This window comes from Filicampus tigris, chromosome 6 (assembly GCF_054856515.1).
Source record: "Filicampus tigris isolate MCC_2025a chromosome 6, RoL_Ftig_1.0, whole genome shotgun sequence".
Taxonomy (NCBI): Eukaryota; Metazoa; Chordata; class Actinopteri; order Syngnathiformes; family Syngnathidae; genus Filicampus; species Filicampus tigris.
The window spans coordinates 14,568,910-14,583,739 of record NC_141222.1 but is presented as its reverse complement, the minus strand read 5'-3'; the positions used below and the strand labels follow the sequence as shown (position 1 = coordinate 14,583,739).

At 44.1% G+C, this 14,830-nt stretch overlaps 1 protein-coding gene across 2 annotated transcripts; it reads right to left on the bottom strand.

Moving 5' to 3' along the window:
* Positions 1-5,755: 5,755 nt before the first annotated feature.
* On the bottom strand, positions 5,756-9,719 carry LOC147145944 (uncharacterized protein C4orf54-like). 2 transcript variants are annotated; one of them, XM_086034018.1, is made up of 2 exons: positions 6,731-9,719; positions 5,756-6,676 (listed from the first exon to the last, which is right to left on the bottom strand). In XM_086034018.1, exons 1-2 carry the CDS (start codon positions 9,659-9,661, stop codon positions 5,756-5,758), a joined length of 3,852 nt encoding a protein of 1,283 aa, XP_085890144.1. In that variant the 5' UTR covers positions 9,662-9,719. The 2 variants fall into 2 exon arrangements, with proteins under 2 accessions (XP_085890144.1, XP_085890143.1); XM_086034017.1 differs by having other exon boundaries at positions 5,756-9,719.
* Between the last annotated feature and the right edge of the window lie 5,111 nt (positions 9,720-14,830).

Genomic DNA, 14,830 nt, shown 5'->3' with positions numbered 1-14,830 from the left:
CCCAAGGTTTGTGTGAAAGAAAATGCCCAGCGTGGTTCAACAGCGGTCTGCCAAATTCTCAAACACGGCCAACTAGACTTGCTCCGAAACCTATAGGAAAATCAAGATGGCCAGTTTTTACGCCGAGTATATGTGCACTGTCTACGAAAATACAGCCCATGGTGTGTACCACACTAAACATGGACTGGGGAAGCAAGGGAGGGAGTTGTCTCACAACTGTGTTTGTTTTTTTTGTTGTTTTTTTTAACAGTGCGGCACCAACAATTTTGTCCACTTGTGTATGTGCATTGTGATTGGCTGGAAATCATCCGGGGAATATCCTGCCTTTTTCCCAAAGTCAGCCGAGATAGGTTCCAGCTCACTGATACTCAGTTGATGGTTAATCAAGGAAATGACGTCAAGTCATATTTTCCTACTAAATTCTGGTGAGAACGCAAGCACGCGGCGTCGGTTCGCTCCTGTTCACAGTGAAGTAACATGACTCCTCTTTGTATGCTTGCAGAATGATGATACACCCTGCGCGTGTAGCACACATGCACACACACACATACATGCATGCAGCAGACACACCGACTCCAACCTCATTTACACTCAAAAGTGTCGAAATAAAATAAACACAAATAGAGGAAGTTATCCCCTAAAATCCAACAGGAGTCCCGGCTCCGCTTCGGCGCTTTGACACACTTGATGTGCTTTGTTCGCATTGTGTCATTTAAGGTGCAAGCTTTCTTCACTTATAAAACATAGCTCACCCATTCGATATACTTCATTCAGTGCTACAGAAGTGCAGGTGTAAACAGCACCGTGGCAGTCATGACACAAAGGATGCATGTACTTCAAGTAAAACAGGAGCTTTTAACTTGTAAACAATTGCCTATTGTCACTGTGAGCAGATGATGTTCAACAACACCACAATGTTGTGACACTATGCTTAAAAAAAAAAAAAAAATCTAAATCCACATTTAGCTGACTTCACTTCAGACAAATGGTCCCTGTTCTTAATACTGTGTATGTCTTACTCTTTCTTTATTTCTGGTGACCAAGTGGCTTTTTTCCTACACTGGTAAAGCAACACACGTTGATTCAGTGTTTTTACCTTGCAAAGTGCTGCCATGCAAAGAGACTAAACTCGTATTGACTTTGGGTAGAGGATGTCTTGAAGAACAGAATGCTGGCTGGGGTTGAATGAAGGCAGATTTCTCCATGGAGATGTCTACAAATGAAAAATAAGAAACTTTGTTTAAAAACTAGGATACAACAGTCATATATTGAGTTTGTGTAGACTTTTGCTCTCGAGATGCTTTGTCAGGCCTTCACTGCAGTCTTCTTCACTTGTCTTATTTCATTTCAGGAAGTGAAGAGCATACTCTATTGGTTCAAGATCAGGTGAATGGCCGGAAAAATATTACATTTCTTTGGCGTCAAATATTCTTGAGTTGCTTTGTGTTAGTTCTAATGGGGGGCAAAGCAAGGTTACATACGGCACTTTCTTTTCTTTAATGTGGCCCACAAATGATTTACCGGGTACATTATAAAAAGTTCTTCGGTATTTGTTGCAATAATTTAGGTGGGGGGGGGCGGGGTTCCCTGAAATTGAAAGCAGGGATTTTTTCTTTTTTAAATTGATTTATCTTAAAATAATTGGTTGATTGATTGTGAAAAATATCAATTAAATTAAATCATAATGAAATCTTAAATAATTTTCTTTTTAGAGTAAATAAATATTTTACTTATTTCATATTCAAATTTTAACTTTTTCTTTTAACCTCAACTACAAATGGTCTGCCCCATCGGCCTGTGAGCACAAAAGTTTGCCTACCCCAGATCTACACTGAAGACCTTGGGAAGAAGCTTTAGATTAGTTTTATCTGACTTTCTTGTTCTTCAATGTTACCAGTGCACTGTACTGTGAACTTTACATTCATGACATGTTGTCTCCCTTCTCCAAGATATTATTTCCTTTTGTCAATTGCTGTGTGTATTTTTATTCACAGAGGACATGATTCTGCCATCATCCTCTTTCGTTGTCCAAAGCCAGTAAAGTATGCCTTTCACGTACTGAAGACAAAAGTGAAGGTGCAGTGAAGGCTTGAAATTCTCAATTGAATGTCCACAGGATCCACACTTCAGATTTTGCTGCAAGTATTATAGATTATTATTATGTTTACAAACCATGCTAAATTTCCAGCTGTTCTTGAGCCCCTGATAATGGAGGTATCTCCATGAATCCATTTCCTTCGTGCCAGGTGCCACATTTGAGTGTACAGTACACATAAATCTGCTTCAGGGATTCAAAACACAGTTTAGGTGGTTTATGTAAGAGTAAAGGCAGTACACTGCTCTCCACCCCCATCTGCCCGTTTTGGACTGGGCAGAGGGGGAGGGGGCTATAAAAAATTGACCCCGTCCCAGCCCGGCGGACTCGCTTCCACGGCGGCGCAAGTAGCAAGAAGCAGCATCTGATCTCTCCTAGCAGCTGTCCTCTCCCTGCATCAGCACAACAAATACTCTACATTGACCTGACCTTTTCCTCCTGCTTCACTATGCCAGCCATGCACCCCCCTCGCCCCCTGCACACACACACACACTCACTCAATGACACATACGCCATCAGCTACGCACACACTGTTCCACTTCACACCACTACTAAAGCCCACACTGAGCCCCTGGCTGCCACACAACTGACAAGAATCTCACAAGCTCACGCAGTTGTATTCTTATTCTGACACCTTGGTTGACAATGGAACAGGAACGGATTACAACTTTACAACTGTTAATGAGTCAACCCTTCATTTTTTAAATTATCCTATTGATAGACTATGTACAGTATTGGCTTTTTTTTTTTTTTACAGTTTTCGTTTTGACATTCTAAACCAGTAAATAGTCTGACACATTTAGCGTGATCACTCCAAAAGTACAAAACTAATTTTCACAAATTTTGTAGAGGATTGGTGCCCAAGAAAAGAAGAACAAAAAAATGAAAAAGTCTGTTATCCAGCAATTATAAGAAGAATGTTAAAGCTGCCAGAAATGATTAACCTTTTTATGGCAAATCCTTGAATGAGCATCATTCACTGACATACAACTCTGGTATTTAGCCGCACCCATCTGTCAATTATAGCTGCACCTGGTTCTGATTGGAGCTCATTTGGGTGAATTCCCTTGCAGGAGTTTATCAAAGGCCCAATTCCAATAGCCACACTTGCACCCTACAGTTTGTACACAAAGTGCACAAAAATTGCAGAATTGGGACACTTCGGGTGACGTCATCGACGTATGCCCCTGCATCAGCGAGCATGGTGGCACAGATTGTTATTTTGGCAATTTTGCTGTTTAAAATTATAATAAAACGTCAGTAAAGTAGAAGTAAAGTAAAACTCGGTCTTGGGCTTTCAGTCAATGGGAACTATGGCTCCATTATTTGGACTCCTGCACAACATGCAGCGCATGCGCAGAAGGTTGCTAGGTACGGCAGCTAAATTAGGACATAATACGTAGGTGAATATAACACATCGATGGAAATTGCACATATACATATAATAAACTTTGTAATAATTGGATACTTACACTTGAAGAGACATTTTTTTCGGCACAGCGTCAGGAATTCCACCGAATGTCATCAGTTTCCCGCTATTTTGGTCAAATCCGCAATGAATTGTGGGTCATATTCTTCGGTTAACGGGCCATGGATGCGGATTTCGCCGAAGTGCGGAGCAAGCGCGCAAAGGGGGCGGGGCAGCAGTGCACTTCGCAGAATTGCGATGCCCTAAGCACTTGTACCCTTCGCAGGGACGCGCAAGTGAAGGGCATAAGGATGCAAGTGCAGGTATTGGGATTGGGTCAAAGTATGAGCCCAGGCATTCCCCCAAAGTAACTTCTCCAAACCTGACTATAACTGTTGAATCCCGAGCATGGTTTGGCTGCATTTTAAACTTGTTTATGCATCCTGTTATGTCCACCCAATTTTATGTACTGTATACTTATGGGTGTCTGGGGTTGATTTTTTTCTAACTTTCCAAGGGTGTTAGGGACGTTTATCTATATTTTCACCAGAATACACACAATTGCAAAAAGTGCTGAGTTTTGGGGCATGATGAATAATTTGTGCTTTGTGTATCAAGCAGCAGCCAGACAGATGGCTCAAAGGTCTGTGTTAACAGAGGCCTTGGATCTGTAATTCCGGGTTCAGTACGAAAATTCAAGTCATTAATTTCAGCCAGCAAGTGAACAGCTCTCCTTTCCTATGTTTTCTTTTTCTAACATTCAACATCATAATCAAACAAACATAAACAAAGTCACCTCTCACTATTGAAATAGTCCGACGGTGCTATCATGCAAAATCGGGAACTCGAGGGATCCGGTTGAAAATCCCATCAAGCCGTCATGTCTATTAACGCTGACATGCCACAGCTGAGCTAAAACCTCAGAAGACCTCCAAACACCCGCGCTCACGTCGCTTGACCTTAAACTGCTTGAACTCACCATTGAGAAATGCAATGCAGACATGTCACTAATTAATCATTAATCATTAATAACACTTTATTTTGTTCCGTTCCATACCATTTATAATGAAAAGGAACAAATATAAGTGCAACTTCATATCCAGTAAAAGGGTGATGCATTCAGAATGCAGACAATGGACATTTACAGCAAATTTTAACATCTTCGATGATGCCTCATAATAGCAAATATGCATGATCAAAGATGACCAAAGATGACCATCATGTATCCCACTGGGCATGTCAGTTATTTATGATACTGTATATGTACAGTACCAACAACATCCAAGCTTGGATGCTGCTGTCAGCACATCTAAATCAGGTGTCGCCACCATCCTTCTGTCTGGACAACGAGCCATTTATAAGATTACATCAGCTGTCTACAGTACATACTGGAAATGTGTATTCTTGTCAATCACTCTTCCTCTACACTTGGAATAATAATAAATACAAATTTTCCATTTTAAAGGGGGAAATCAACCCAAACATATTTTTTTCAAGAATATGTTCCACTAATTGAAACACGGCATTCTGATTAATATTGTGTTTGTGGAATATGAGTTAATTGACCCGTTTTTAGCCATCTCAGGGGGCAGCCATTTTGTCACTTCTGTCGACGGAAAATGACATCACAACTGCTCAAAGCTCAGGTAACAACCAATCACGGCTCAGGTTCAGAAAACAGCTCAGCCATGATTGGTCGTTACCTGAGCCCTGAGCAGTTGTGATGTCATTTTCAGTCAACAGAAGTGACAAAATGGCCGCCCCCTGAGATGGCTAAAAAGGGGTGGCTTAACTCTTATTCCACAAATGCAATATTTATCAGAATACCTTGTTTAATCTAGTGGGCTTGCATAGAATATATTCTTGAAAAAGATACGTTTGGGTTGACTTCCCCTCTAAGCAGCAAAATCCACACCTTTTTAGCCATCTCAGGGGACGGCCCTTTTGTCACTTCTGTCGACTGAAAATGACATCACAGCTGCTCTGAAACTGACTGAAATCACAAGTGCTCATTTTACTCAGTTTACAAAAAAATGGAGATGTCTGCTTTGGCTTTTGAACACTTTACTGCACTGAACACAACCAATATACCGTTATGCTAACGCTAAAGTAGTTGATGCGCTTGCCATGACAACAACAAGCCAGCGGTAGCATATAAAGCTGCTATTTTGCAGGTAAAACTTTGGCCTAGTGTTGAATGTGCCTGTTTGGGGAATGTGCCGACTTACATGTGCAATGAGGCGTCTTCTTGGTCATCTGTGCTCCACCACAAAGCTCATCGTTGTTCCGTCGAAGGAAGGCGGGGCGATGATTCTTGGACCTTGTTGCGTTGTGATGCTGATAATCGGCTTCCTGTCTGAGCCGACTGCGCCTCCTATGAGCGAAGAGGGCTTCACGTGTCCCGGCGGGGCCTCGGCCGTGGCGCTGTAGTAGGGGCTCTCCGCTGTCGGAGCGTTCACTTCCTGCTTTGCGCTCGCGGTGTTTTTCAACTTTTCTCTGTCTTCAGAGTGACCCTGCGATGGCGGTATCAAGGTCTGAGCTTGCAGAGTGGGCGAGGGGATGAATCCCGGGTAAATCATGTAGGTGGGTGCGAATGCTCCCGGGCTCAGGGCCAAGGGCGGCAATGGGAGGGGCACGGGGGTGACGGGGGCGATCGGCGGCACGGGTGAATGTGGCACGTCCACGTACTGGCCCGTCTCTGGATCAAACAGTCGCTTTGTGGTGGTCTGGATGGGCGTGTCCACCAGGTAATAATGTCCTGTGGTGGGGTCGAGGAGCATTTTGCGCTGCGTTTGAAGGCCCGCCTCTCCGCTCAAAGGTGGAGGTGACAGAGTGGCAAAAGGGGGTGAGAAACACAACACTTGCTGTGTCGGCGGGCCCGCTGCAGGCTGGTGGTAGATAGATGAAGCTGGGTGATCAGCCATTAATAATCTTTTCTGCTCGGGTGTCTTGACGTCAACTTGTTGGCTGATGCCGGGCTTCATCTCTGTGTAAGCTGTCTCCTTGTTGGCCATTTTGATCTCGTTGGTGTACGCCAGGCCCGGCATGGTTAAATAGTTCTCTGAGTCGCTTTGTGTGATGCTAGGATTAGTGGGACTAATTTGGACCTTTCTCTGTTCCACCTGCCCTTGTCTCCCAGGTTCTATTTTGACAGAGAAAGGTGCGGCTGGCGTCTTGGAGCTTTTCATAGATTGTAAAGCCGTGCTTTGTAGCGCAGGGCTAGCAACCGAGCTAATGCTGACGTGCGCCTTGTTGCTCTTGCCGAGATGAAGGACGCTTTTGTTGCTGAAGGTTTTGCGCTGCGCCGGCTCAACACGTACGACGTTCAGCGCACCGTCTTGTCTCGTTTCAGGCGCTGCTGTTGTTTCTTCTGCTCCCTGCTCTTCACGGGCGATGAGCGACATCACGTGGCTGCCCGTGATTGGCTGCTGAGGCTGAGCTTTGCGTTTCCATTCGTTTCGGTCAAAAACGTAAAGCTGCTCCATTGTTTTGACAGCAGCTTTGAGTTTCTCCAGTGCGGCTTGTTTGGGAATTCGAGGCTCGAATCGCTTGTCAGCCGCCTCGCCTGCAAACTTCTCCTGCCTTTGTTTCAATAGTTTTTCAGCTTCCAACTGATCAGGATTTGGTTGCTTTGCGACAGCAAGTGGCACTTTGCTGGCGGCACACTGTGGCAGCGCATCGGCTTCTGTTTCTTTGGGGGATTTGTTTGTCTTTACCGAGTGGCATTTAATGACAATGGGAGAAGGCGATACTTGTTTTACTGGCTCCTTTTTGGCCTTCTCTTCAAGTTTCTCTGCAGGTTCAACCGCACCTTTACTGTCGCCATTCTCCAAAGAAACAAAGCGATATGAACTTTTCACCAGTTTTCGCACATCTCGGACACGGTAAATTGGTGTTTGATACTTGCACTTGGTGTCTCTGACGTCTCGAACTGTAAAATTTGGGATCTTATCCGAAGCAGACAAAATATGGCATTTGGCATCACCCCCTCCCCGAAATGTGTTGACAGAACTTATTTTAGGGGTTAAGAGATTGGCAATATTCAGGCCCCCTCCTTTATTTTCCTTCACACTTCTCAGACATATTTTGATCTCAGGTGTTTTTCCGCCTTTGTCACTTTCTTCTTCAGTAGTCGTGTTTGCTGTCTTGAGCACCGTCTCACATTCTGAGCGTTCCTTCTCTTTGGAGAAACGCTGGCAGCTCGGCATGAAAAGAAGTTTCGCAAGCATGTTGCTCCTGTCTGATTCCTCCTTCGCTTCCTTCGCGGCTGCTGAGAGCTCAGCCTCCTTCAAGGCTTCGTCGTCCTTCCAGGAATCAAACGCACTGCTTTGACTGTGACTGATCCCCGTTTTAGGCTCCTTTTTGCCTGAATCCTCTGCGGCATCAGTGCTTCTCTGCTCTTCTGCGGGCTCACAAGAACTAGGCCTGCTGCCCTCCAAAGGCTGGTCATCTCCAGAATTAGTGTAACCTGAGCCCGATTCAGAGCTTTGCCTTTGAAAGCTCCTCCTGTCATTCCCTCCATCCAGAAAGCAAGGGGAGAGCGCGGGGTATGTGTCCGAGATCTCACCTCTCTCCATCTTACGCTCCTGCTCAAACTGCATCTTTTTGGAGATGACATTTTTAAGCAGGCTTGACGCAAAGATGGCCCTCTTATGTGTGTTGCCTGTGCTGTCTGTGTGGTCATACTGCATTTCACAGCCTGACCTGGCCAACACTGCTCCGCGCACCTCCCCGGACCTGCTCTTGGTACTTTTGGGTCGCCTAGTGGCCGCTTGTGCGTCTAAATTGCACTGGACATTCAACGTGACCCCTCGCTGATCTTGTATCTCTGTACCTTTGCACAAAGACGCTTCCTGATGAAAAGTTAGTCTCTTGTTAGCCTGATGGGCTTTTTTACTCTCCACCGTTTCATTCATTTCCAATGTGGCGCTGGAGGTCTTGTGCGCAATGACGCTGCGCTCTGCCCCACGCGGGATGTGTCCATAATTCCAATCCACGTAAGCAGACCACTGGTTTAGGCCGTATTCCGACATGGACGACTCGCTTGAAGTGCTTAAATTAATCGTATCAAAGTAAGGGCACGCCAAGCTTCGGAATGACCTAGCGGTTAAATTACGCACCTCCTTATCGGCGTCATCCAGCTCGCTGATGGAGCTGGAGGCGCCACTGGAATATTCATTAATGTCCTTTCGTCTTAATTTGGTTGCAAGGTGCTGACGGCCGGGAGCGGGGATGAAATACTTGGCTCTGTTATCTCCCAGAGGTCCAGCACTCACGAAAGAAAAGTGGCTCCTGTCTCCAAAGCGCTTGGCGCCCTCGTCCGTAATGCCGACAGGCTCCTCTCTGGAGGTTTGAATGGATAGGTGGATTTTGTCACCGACGATCCGTTTTTTGCACACACTTTCATCCGAGCTGGCGCATTTCTCCGAGTCGCAAAGATCGCTGTCGTCCTGCTCCGTGCTCACGCCGAGTTTGGCAATCTGACCCCTGCCCTCCAAGATCAGAGTCCCGGTTCGGGTGTCGTCGCTTTCAAACGAGGCGTAATCCACGAAGGAGTACACCAAGTTGTCGTCCTCAAAGTCCCAGCTGGCACCGCGGCCGAGGTCGTAATCGACGTCGTGATCGAGTTCGGTCAGCTGGATTTCATGCGTGGTGATATAGTGAGACTCGTCCTTCAGCGTGTCCGTGCCGCTGTGGTCGGACAGAACCGCACTGGCACCGTCGTCCGACTCGGTTCGGCTGTTCAGGTACATGTCCGTGTACTGGAGCTCGTCCCCCTCGCTGCTGTCGCTCGGGTCCGCTTCCGCCTGGAGCCGCGTCTCATCCCCGGAGTCCTCCTCGTAGGAAAGTTCAGCTCGAGTTTTAAAAGTGGATCCACTCGGGTCAACACCGTCACCCATGTCCACAGAGTCCTCAGAGGCCGGTCCGCGCAAGCCCTGCCTCGAACCGTCACTTTTGACAGACAGCTGGCTCCCCTCGCCGGTGAACGTTACTTTCACTGTCTTGGCGCCTTCCGGTCTCATGTCCAAATCCACGTAGTTTGACTCAGTTTTTGTCTCAAAATGACCCCCGGTGTCCTTGGCCTTGTCCCCTGGGAGCAGCGTCCTGTGAGGTCCGGGGCCATCTCGGTAAGTGAGAGTTTCCTCCGCTGCTTCCATGAGGTCTGCGATGTTGACCCGACACAGGACGGAAAACTCTGCCGGCTGCCAGGACGCAGGCACGGAGAGCCACGAGTGAGTGGGAGATGGAGGGGAGGGCAGGGGAGAGGGTGGTGGCGGAGAGAGGGTGGGACCTGTGGGGGAGGACCACCATCATATCACAGCTTCTCTTAACTTTACCGTCAAGTTTATTTGTTGCTGTTGTTGTTGTTGTTGTTGTTGTTGTTGTTCTTTACGGAGTTAGTTGCATGTGACTTTCTAAACTGTTAATTCAGGACCCACAGGAGATGAACAGCTCCTTAATAATGCCTTTCATCAATTTGATCATTTTGCAAAGGTGACAAAAGTAGGCTACTCACCCTCTGTACTTGAGTAGAAGTTGACCTAGAAATACTTGTCTGGTGTCAGAAAGGTTCCATGACTGGTGTCACAAAAGGTTTTATTTCAGACCCAAACTACAACCTGGTGTGAGGGCCAGACGATCAACCAACAGGCAGAGAGATCCTGTGGCATTTGCCTTTGCTACGTTCGAGAAGAGGCGAGAGTTGAGGCAGCACAACTTGTGGCTGCTTCACCATGACGACACACCTGACAGTTCAGGGCCCAGAAAAACATCACAGTGCTGAAGCATCCTCCCTACTCCCCTGAAAGGACTGCATGTGATCATTTTTTTCTCTATCCATGCATGCGGAGGATATCTGTAGAATCATTCCAGGAGTGTGTGAAGGCGTGGCAGAGAAAGCTGGAAAAGACTCCAGGGGGATTAATTCAAGGGGGGACAGTTGTAGTTTGTTGTTAGGATTTTAATTACATCTTTCTCGAGACAAGTCCTGGAACTTTTCTGTCTTGTAGAAAAACAAGCCTATTGTGCAAAAATTATCTTCCTGTGGCCCTTTGCTGCTTTGCCTTCCCACAGCAGCTGATGTTCCTGCACTTAGTTTTTAAATCATTATGTAAAGATACACTGTCTTGTAAAAAAGCCTTATGTTCTATGCAAGCCCACTAGTTGAAACAAGGCATTCTGATAAATATTGCGTTTGTGGAATAAGTGTTAATCCACTCGTTTTTAGCCATCTCTGGGGTCGGCCATTTTGTCTTCTGTCGACTGAAAATGACATCACAACTGCCTACAATGACCAATCACGGCTCAGATTCAGAAAACGGGTCAGCCGTGATTGGTCGTTGTGAGCAGTTGTGATGTCATTTTAAGTCGACAGAAGACAAAATGGCCACCCCCAGAGATGGCTAAAAATAGTGGATTTTGCTGCTTAATTTATATTCCACAAATGCAAAATTACTCAGAATGCCGTGTTTCAACTAGTGGGCCTGCTGGGAACATATTCTTGAAAAAAATATGTTTGTGGGTTGACTTCCGCTTTAATAATATAATAAATAAGGAGTTGCAACACTTGATTACCTGATCCAGGACTTTCATAAATAATGCAGCAACTTTATTTGTATTACCTTGTTAATCGTTGCAATTGAGTATTTGTTGCATTGTTGAATTTGGTGTATGCATTCTTTCTTACATTACGTGACCACGCACCATTTAAAGGCAATACTGTATCATCCTGTCTATATTACTGCTGTATGTCCTGCAGAATGACAATATACACAATAAACGGAATACACAATCTAATTTGAGATAACTAATGCATTACGTATATTTCATGAGTAAGGGAATATAAACCCCGTATGGCTCTGATCTCTACAGACTCGGGTCAATTAGTAGAGCCCAGAGTTCTAAACAAATATGGTGAGGCAGCATTTAGCTGTTATGCTGTACAAAAATGGAAGAAGCTGACAACAGAAGTGAAGTTATCCACAAGTGTAAATGCTTTTAAATAATAATGCTAATAATATTGCATCGGATTTATAAGGCGCTTTTCTGTGAACGTGAGTGTGCAGTAAGGTATTATACAACTTGAACGAAGCGGTGCCTCGGAACTCAAACAAGCGGACATTTTTGGGAGATTAATGTCAATCAGCGTTTGAGGCACCCAGTGCTATCTTTTCCGTGGAAACTGGGTCGAAATCGGGTCTCTTTGAGTGTGAAAGGTTGCCGACCCCTGCTCTAGTAAGACAAACTGATTGAAGACACAAGTGTGGCCTCTGGAGTCATGCAGGACCCTGACTGGTGGTATGCAGCAAGGCGAGGCAGAGCCACCAGTTGCTCTGTGTCACGGGCACATTATCGAGGCCAGAGGTCACCGTTATGAAGCCTTTGTCACCTGCAAATCGTCGTCTTATCCTGTGTCACTAATGTGGTGTAGCTAGCCACATGCATATTTATCTCAGTGTACAAACGTTTTTTTTAAGTGTTTGCTTTTAAATGAGTTAAAAGTGCATTTAATCAGTTATAGGTTACCTTCAATCGAGAATGATCTCTATAATGCCTAGCATGTTAAACCATTTCATTTTGTTATATCGTGGCTATATTGTTGTTTGTAAAGTGCTTTGTTACAGCTCTAGCTGTTATGAAATGCGCTATATAAATTGTATTGTGTTGTATTGTTCCATCAGAGGTTGCAACGACAAGTTACTAGCATGACTGTTTTGTTTTTTTCCACACCAAATACCCTTCCAGATACAAACCACCCATTTTTTAAAATCCAGGCTTGGAACCAATGGATGGGAATTGATCCCATGTCATCTCCACTACACTATCACTGCAGCCACCTACAAATGAGGAAAGGGGAAAAGGTATAATGTAGTGTCGTAGCAGTTGCAGCTTGATGGGTCATCCCATTAAAACTGAAAAACACAAAAGTCCATCACCACATAGACAGGAAGCTGAATTCAAAAACAAGAAAATATAGTAATTGTAACAGTCTAGTAGTCTAGCTGGAAACTATGTGGAAGCAGAACAGAGTGCCAGCTATTAAAGCTTCCGCCACGCATGCCCACATGTGAGCAAATACAGGTTGAAGCGATCTCCGAGGAGAACATCCACAGTGGTAGCTATTTAAAATCAAGACGTGTGCAGATCAGTTTCTTAGGAAGGATACATTAAAACAGCAGGTGTTCAATTATGAACCCCATCCATCATCCATTGAGACGTCTTTTCAAACATTAGATGCTGATTCGGAACAGAGTCATGGCCCAGAATCGATTGGAAACGTGTACCTTAGGTAAAAAACAGTGGCCTGAAAAGCAAAGCAGCAAATCTCCCGGTGTGAACAAGCGTGGCAGATGTGCAGAGTTGACAAGTGTTTGTCACACAGCTGTCTGTCTACTCAAAGAGCTGACAAATGTCTTCCAGAAGGTGACAAACACTCAGAGATGAGTCACACTAAATGCCAGGACACTTTAACTCGTAATTAGACAAACCATTTCTGTTGTTATGACCACCAGTGGAAGAGTTTGATTATATTATTGTATATAATAGTTTTTAGGTTAACTAAAAAACAAGTTATTACTGTTGAATGTTGACATGTATTATTACCTCTCCAGTTTATAACTATTATGCATACATATCCATATCCTATGTATCTATCTATCTATCTATCTATCTATCTATCTATCTATCTATCTATCTATCTATCTATCTATCTATCTATCTAGCTAGCTATCTAGCTAGCTAGCTATCACCCATCCATCAGCTGTCTATCAAGCTGTCTATCAACTGTCTATCTAAAATTAACTTGTGTTGTTGTGTTTTTATTGATTCTCTAGTTTATTCAAATTCGAATCAAAATATATTTTTAAAAGCATGCCGTGTGTCTCCAATTTATTTTAGATTTTGAATCCCTGAACAATCATTTCACTTTATTTCAATGCCACATGAGCTCAATATGAGGAGGATTCAAGTTTGCTGAACTAATGAACACGTTTAACAGCAGCTTGTATTGATTAAGTTATGTCTGCAACATTTCTGAAAACTAAATATTTATGAGAGGTGTCTAAACCTGAGAGTAAAAGGTGGAAATGCACATAAAACACTTGATGTGAAGCACTCACTGACAGCAAACCTCTGTAGGTTGCACCCCCCCCCCCCCGCCCAGGGGTCAAAGGAAGATTCATGGAGAGTTTGCCTAACCCACTGAATGTCAAATTTCGGAAAGCTTGAATACTATCAAGCAATCATGTTTGTGAGGAAAACGTTTAACTGACAAGGGCTGTTTTACAAGTCAGGTCAATAACACTTAGCTGAATTAAATAGACATTGTTTTTCTGCCATTACTGTATGCATGTAACACAGAGTAATGGATTAAAACCTTCTTGGATCAGTGTTTGATTTTTCCAATGTTATGATGACCATATACTGTACGAATACGTTCATTTCACTCGGTTAGAGCACAGACTGATACAACAACAAAAATGGGGGGAAATTGTGGATTGTTTTATTTATGTTGGTTTGTCTATGTGTTAAAAAAAATCCTGGCTCAGCAGCTTTTTTACAGTCAACATTCAAGACTATACAACCACAAAAAATGACACAAACATGGCTGTGTAACATGCAAACAGGATTATAATATGGAAGGAATATTCTAACAACTGATTTAGAAACTGTAATCAAAATGAAATCTTTTATTTAGAATAAGGTCAGTAATCACTGCTGTCCATGTAAATGTATCCAATGTTGCTTTTCCGTGGCCGTGGGGTAACGGGGTCACTTTCATAAAGTACGCAGGCATTCGAGACACGGGCAAAATGTAACATCTGTGGTGTCAGGGGTCACAAGCGACAGTCATCTCTGCGTGGGTGTGAAAGACCAATAATACAACGAAGCAGGTGTTGTTTACCTCTGACGCAAAACACTTATGAAATGTCAGTTTCCACGTATCACTGAAAGGTATTCGACAACAAAATAGCAATATAGCAAGAGTCTTGGTTTTGGCTTGCACGTGCCCACATTGTATTAAAGCAAGCAGCACGTAGAAGCTATAACAGCAATGATTGATGCAGAGCTGTGGTGAATTATGCCAGCCATGGAAGACATGTACGGTTGCTCCCTCTTGGGGATGAAGATTCAGTTTCATCGTCCTCATCAACTTCTTGTCCTTAAGCATTTTTGGCACCTTGTTAGGACCTGCAGAGATCATCCCCCCATAAAATAAGACTTTATTTTTTATGATTAGCATGTGTTTTGTGCAACTTAATTCAAACACACACACACATATATATATATATATATATATATATATATCACACACACACATATATATA

What these genes read in the sequence shown, in the direction of transcription:
- LOC147145944 (XM_086034017.1), bottom strand. Translation starts at nt 9,661, where the DNA reads ATGGAAGCAGCGGAGGAAACTCTCACTTACCGAGATGGCCCCGGACCT.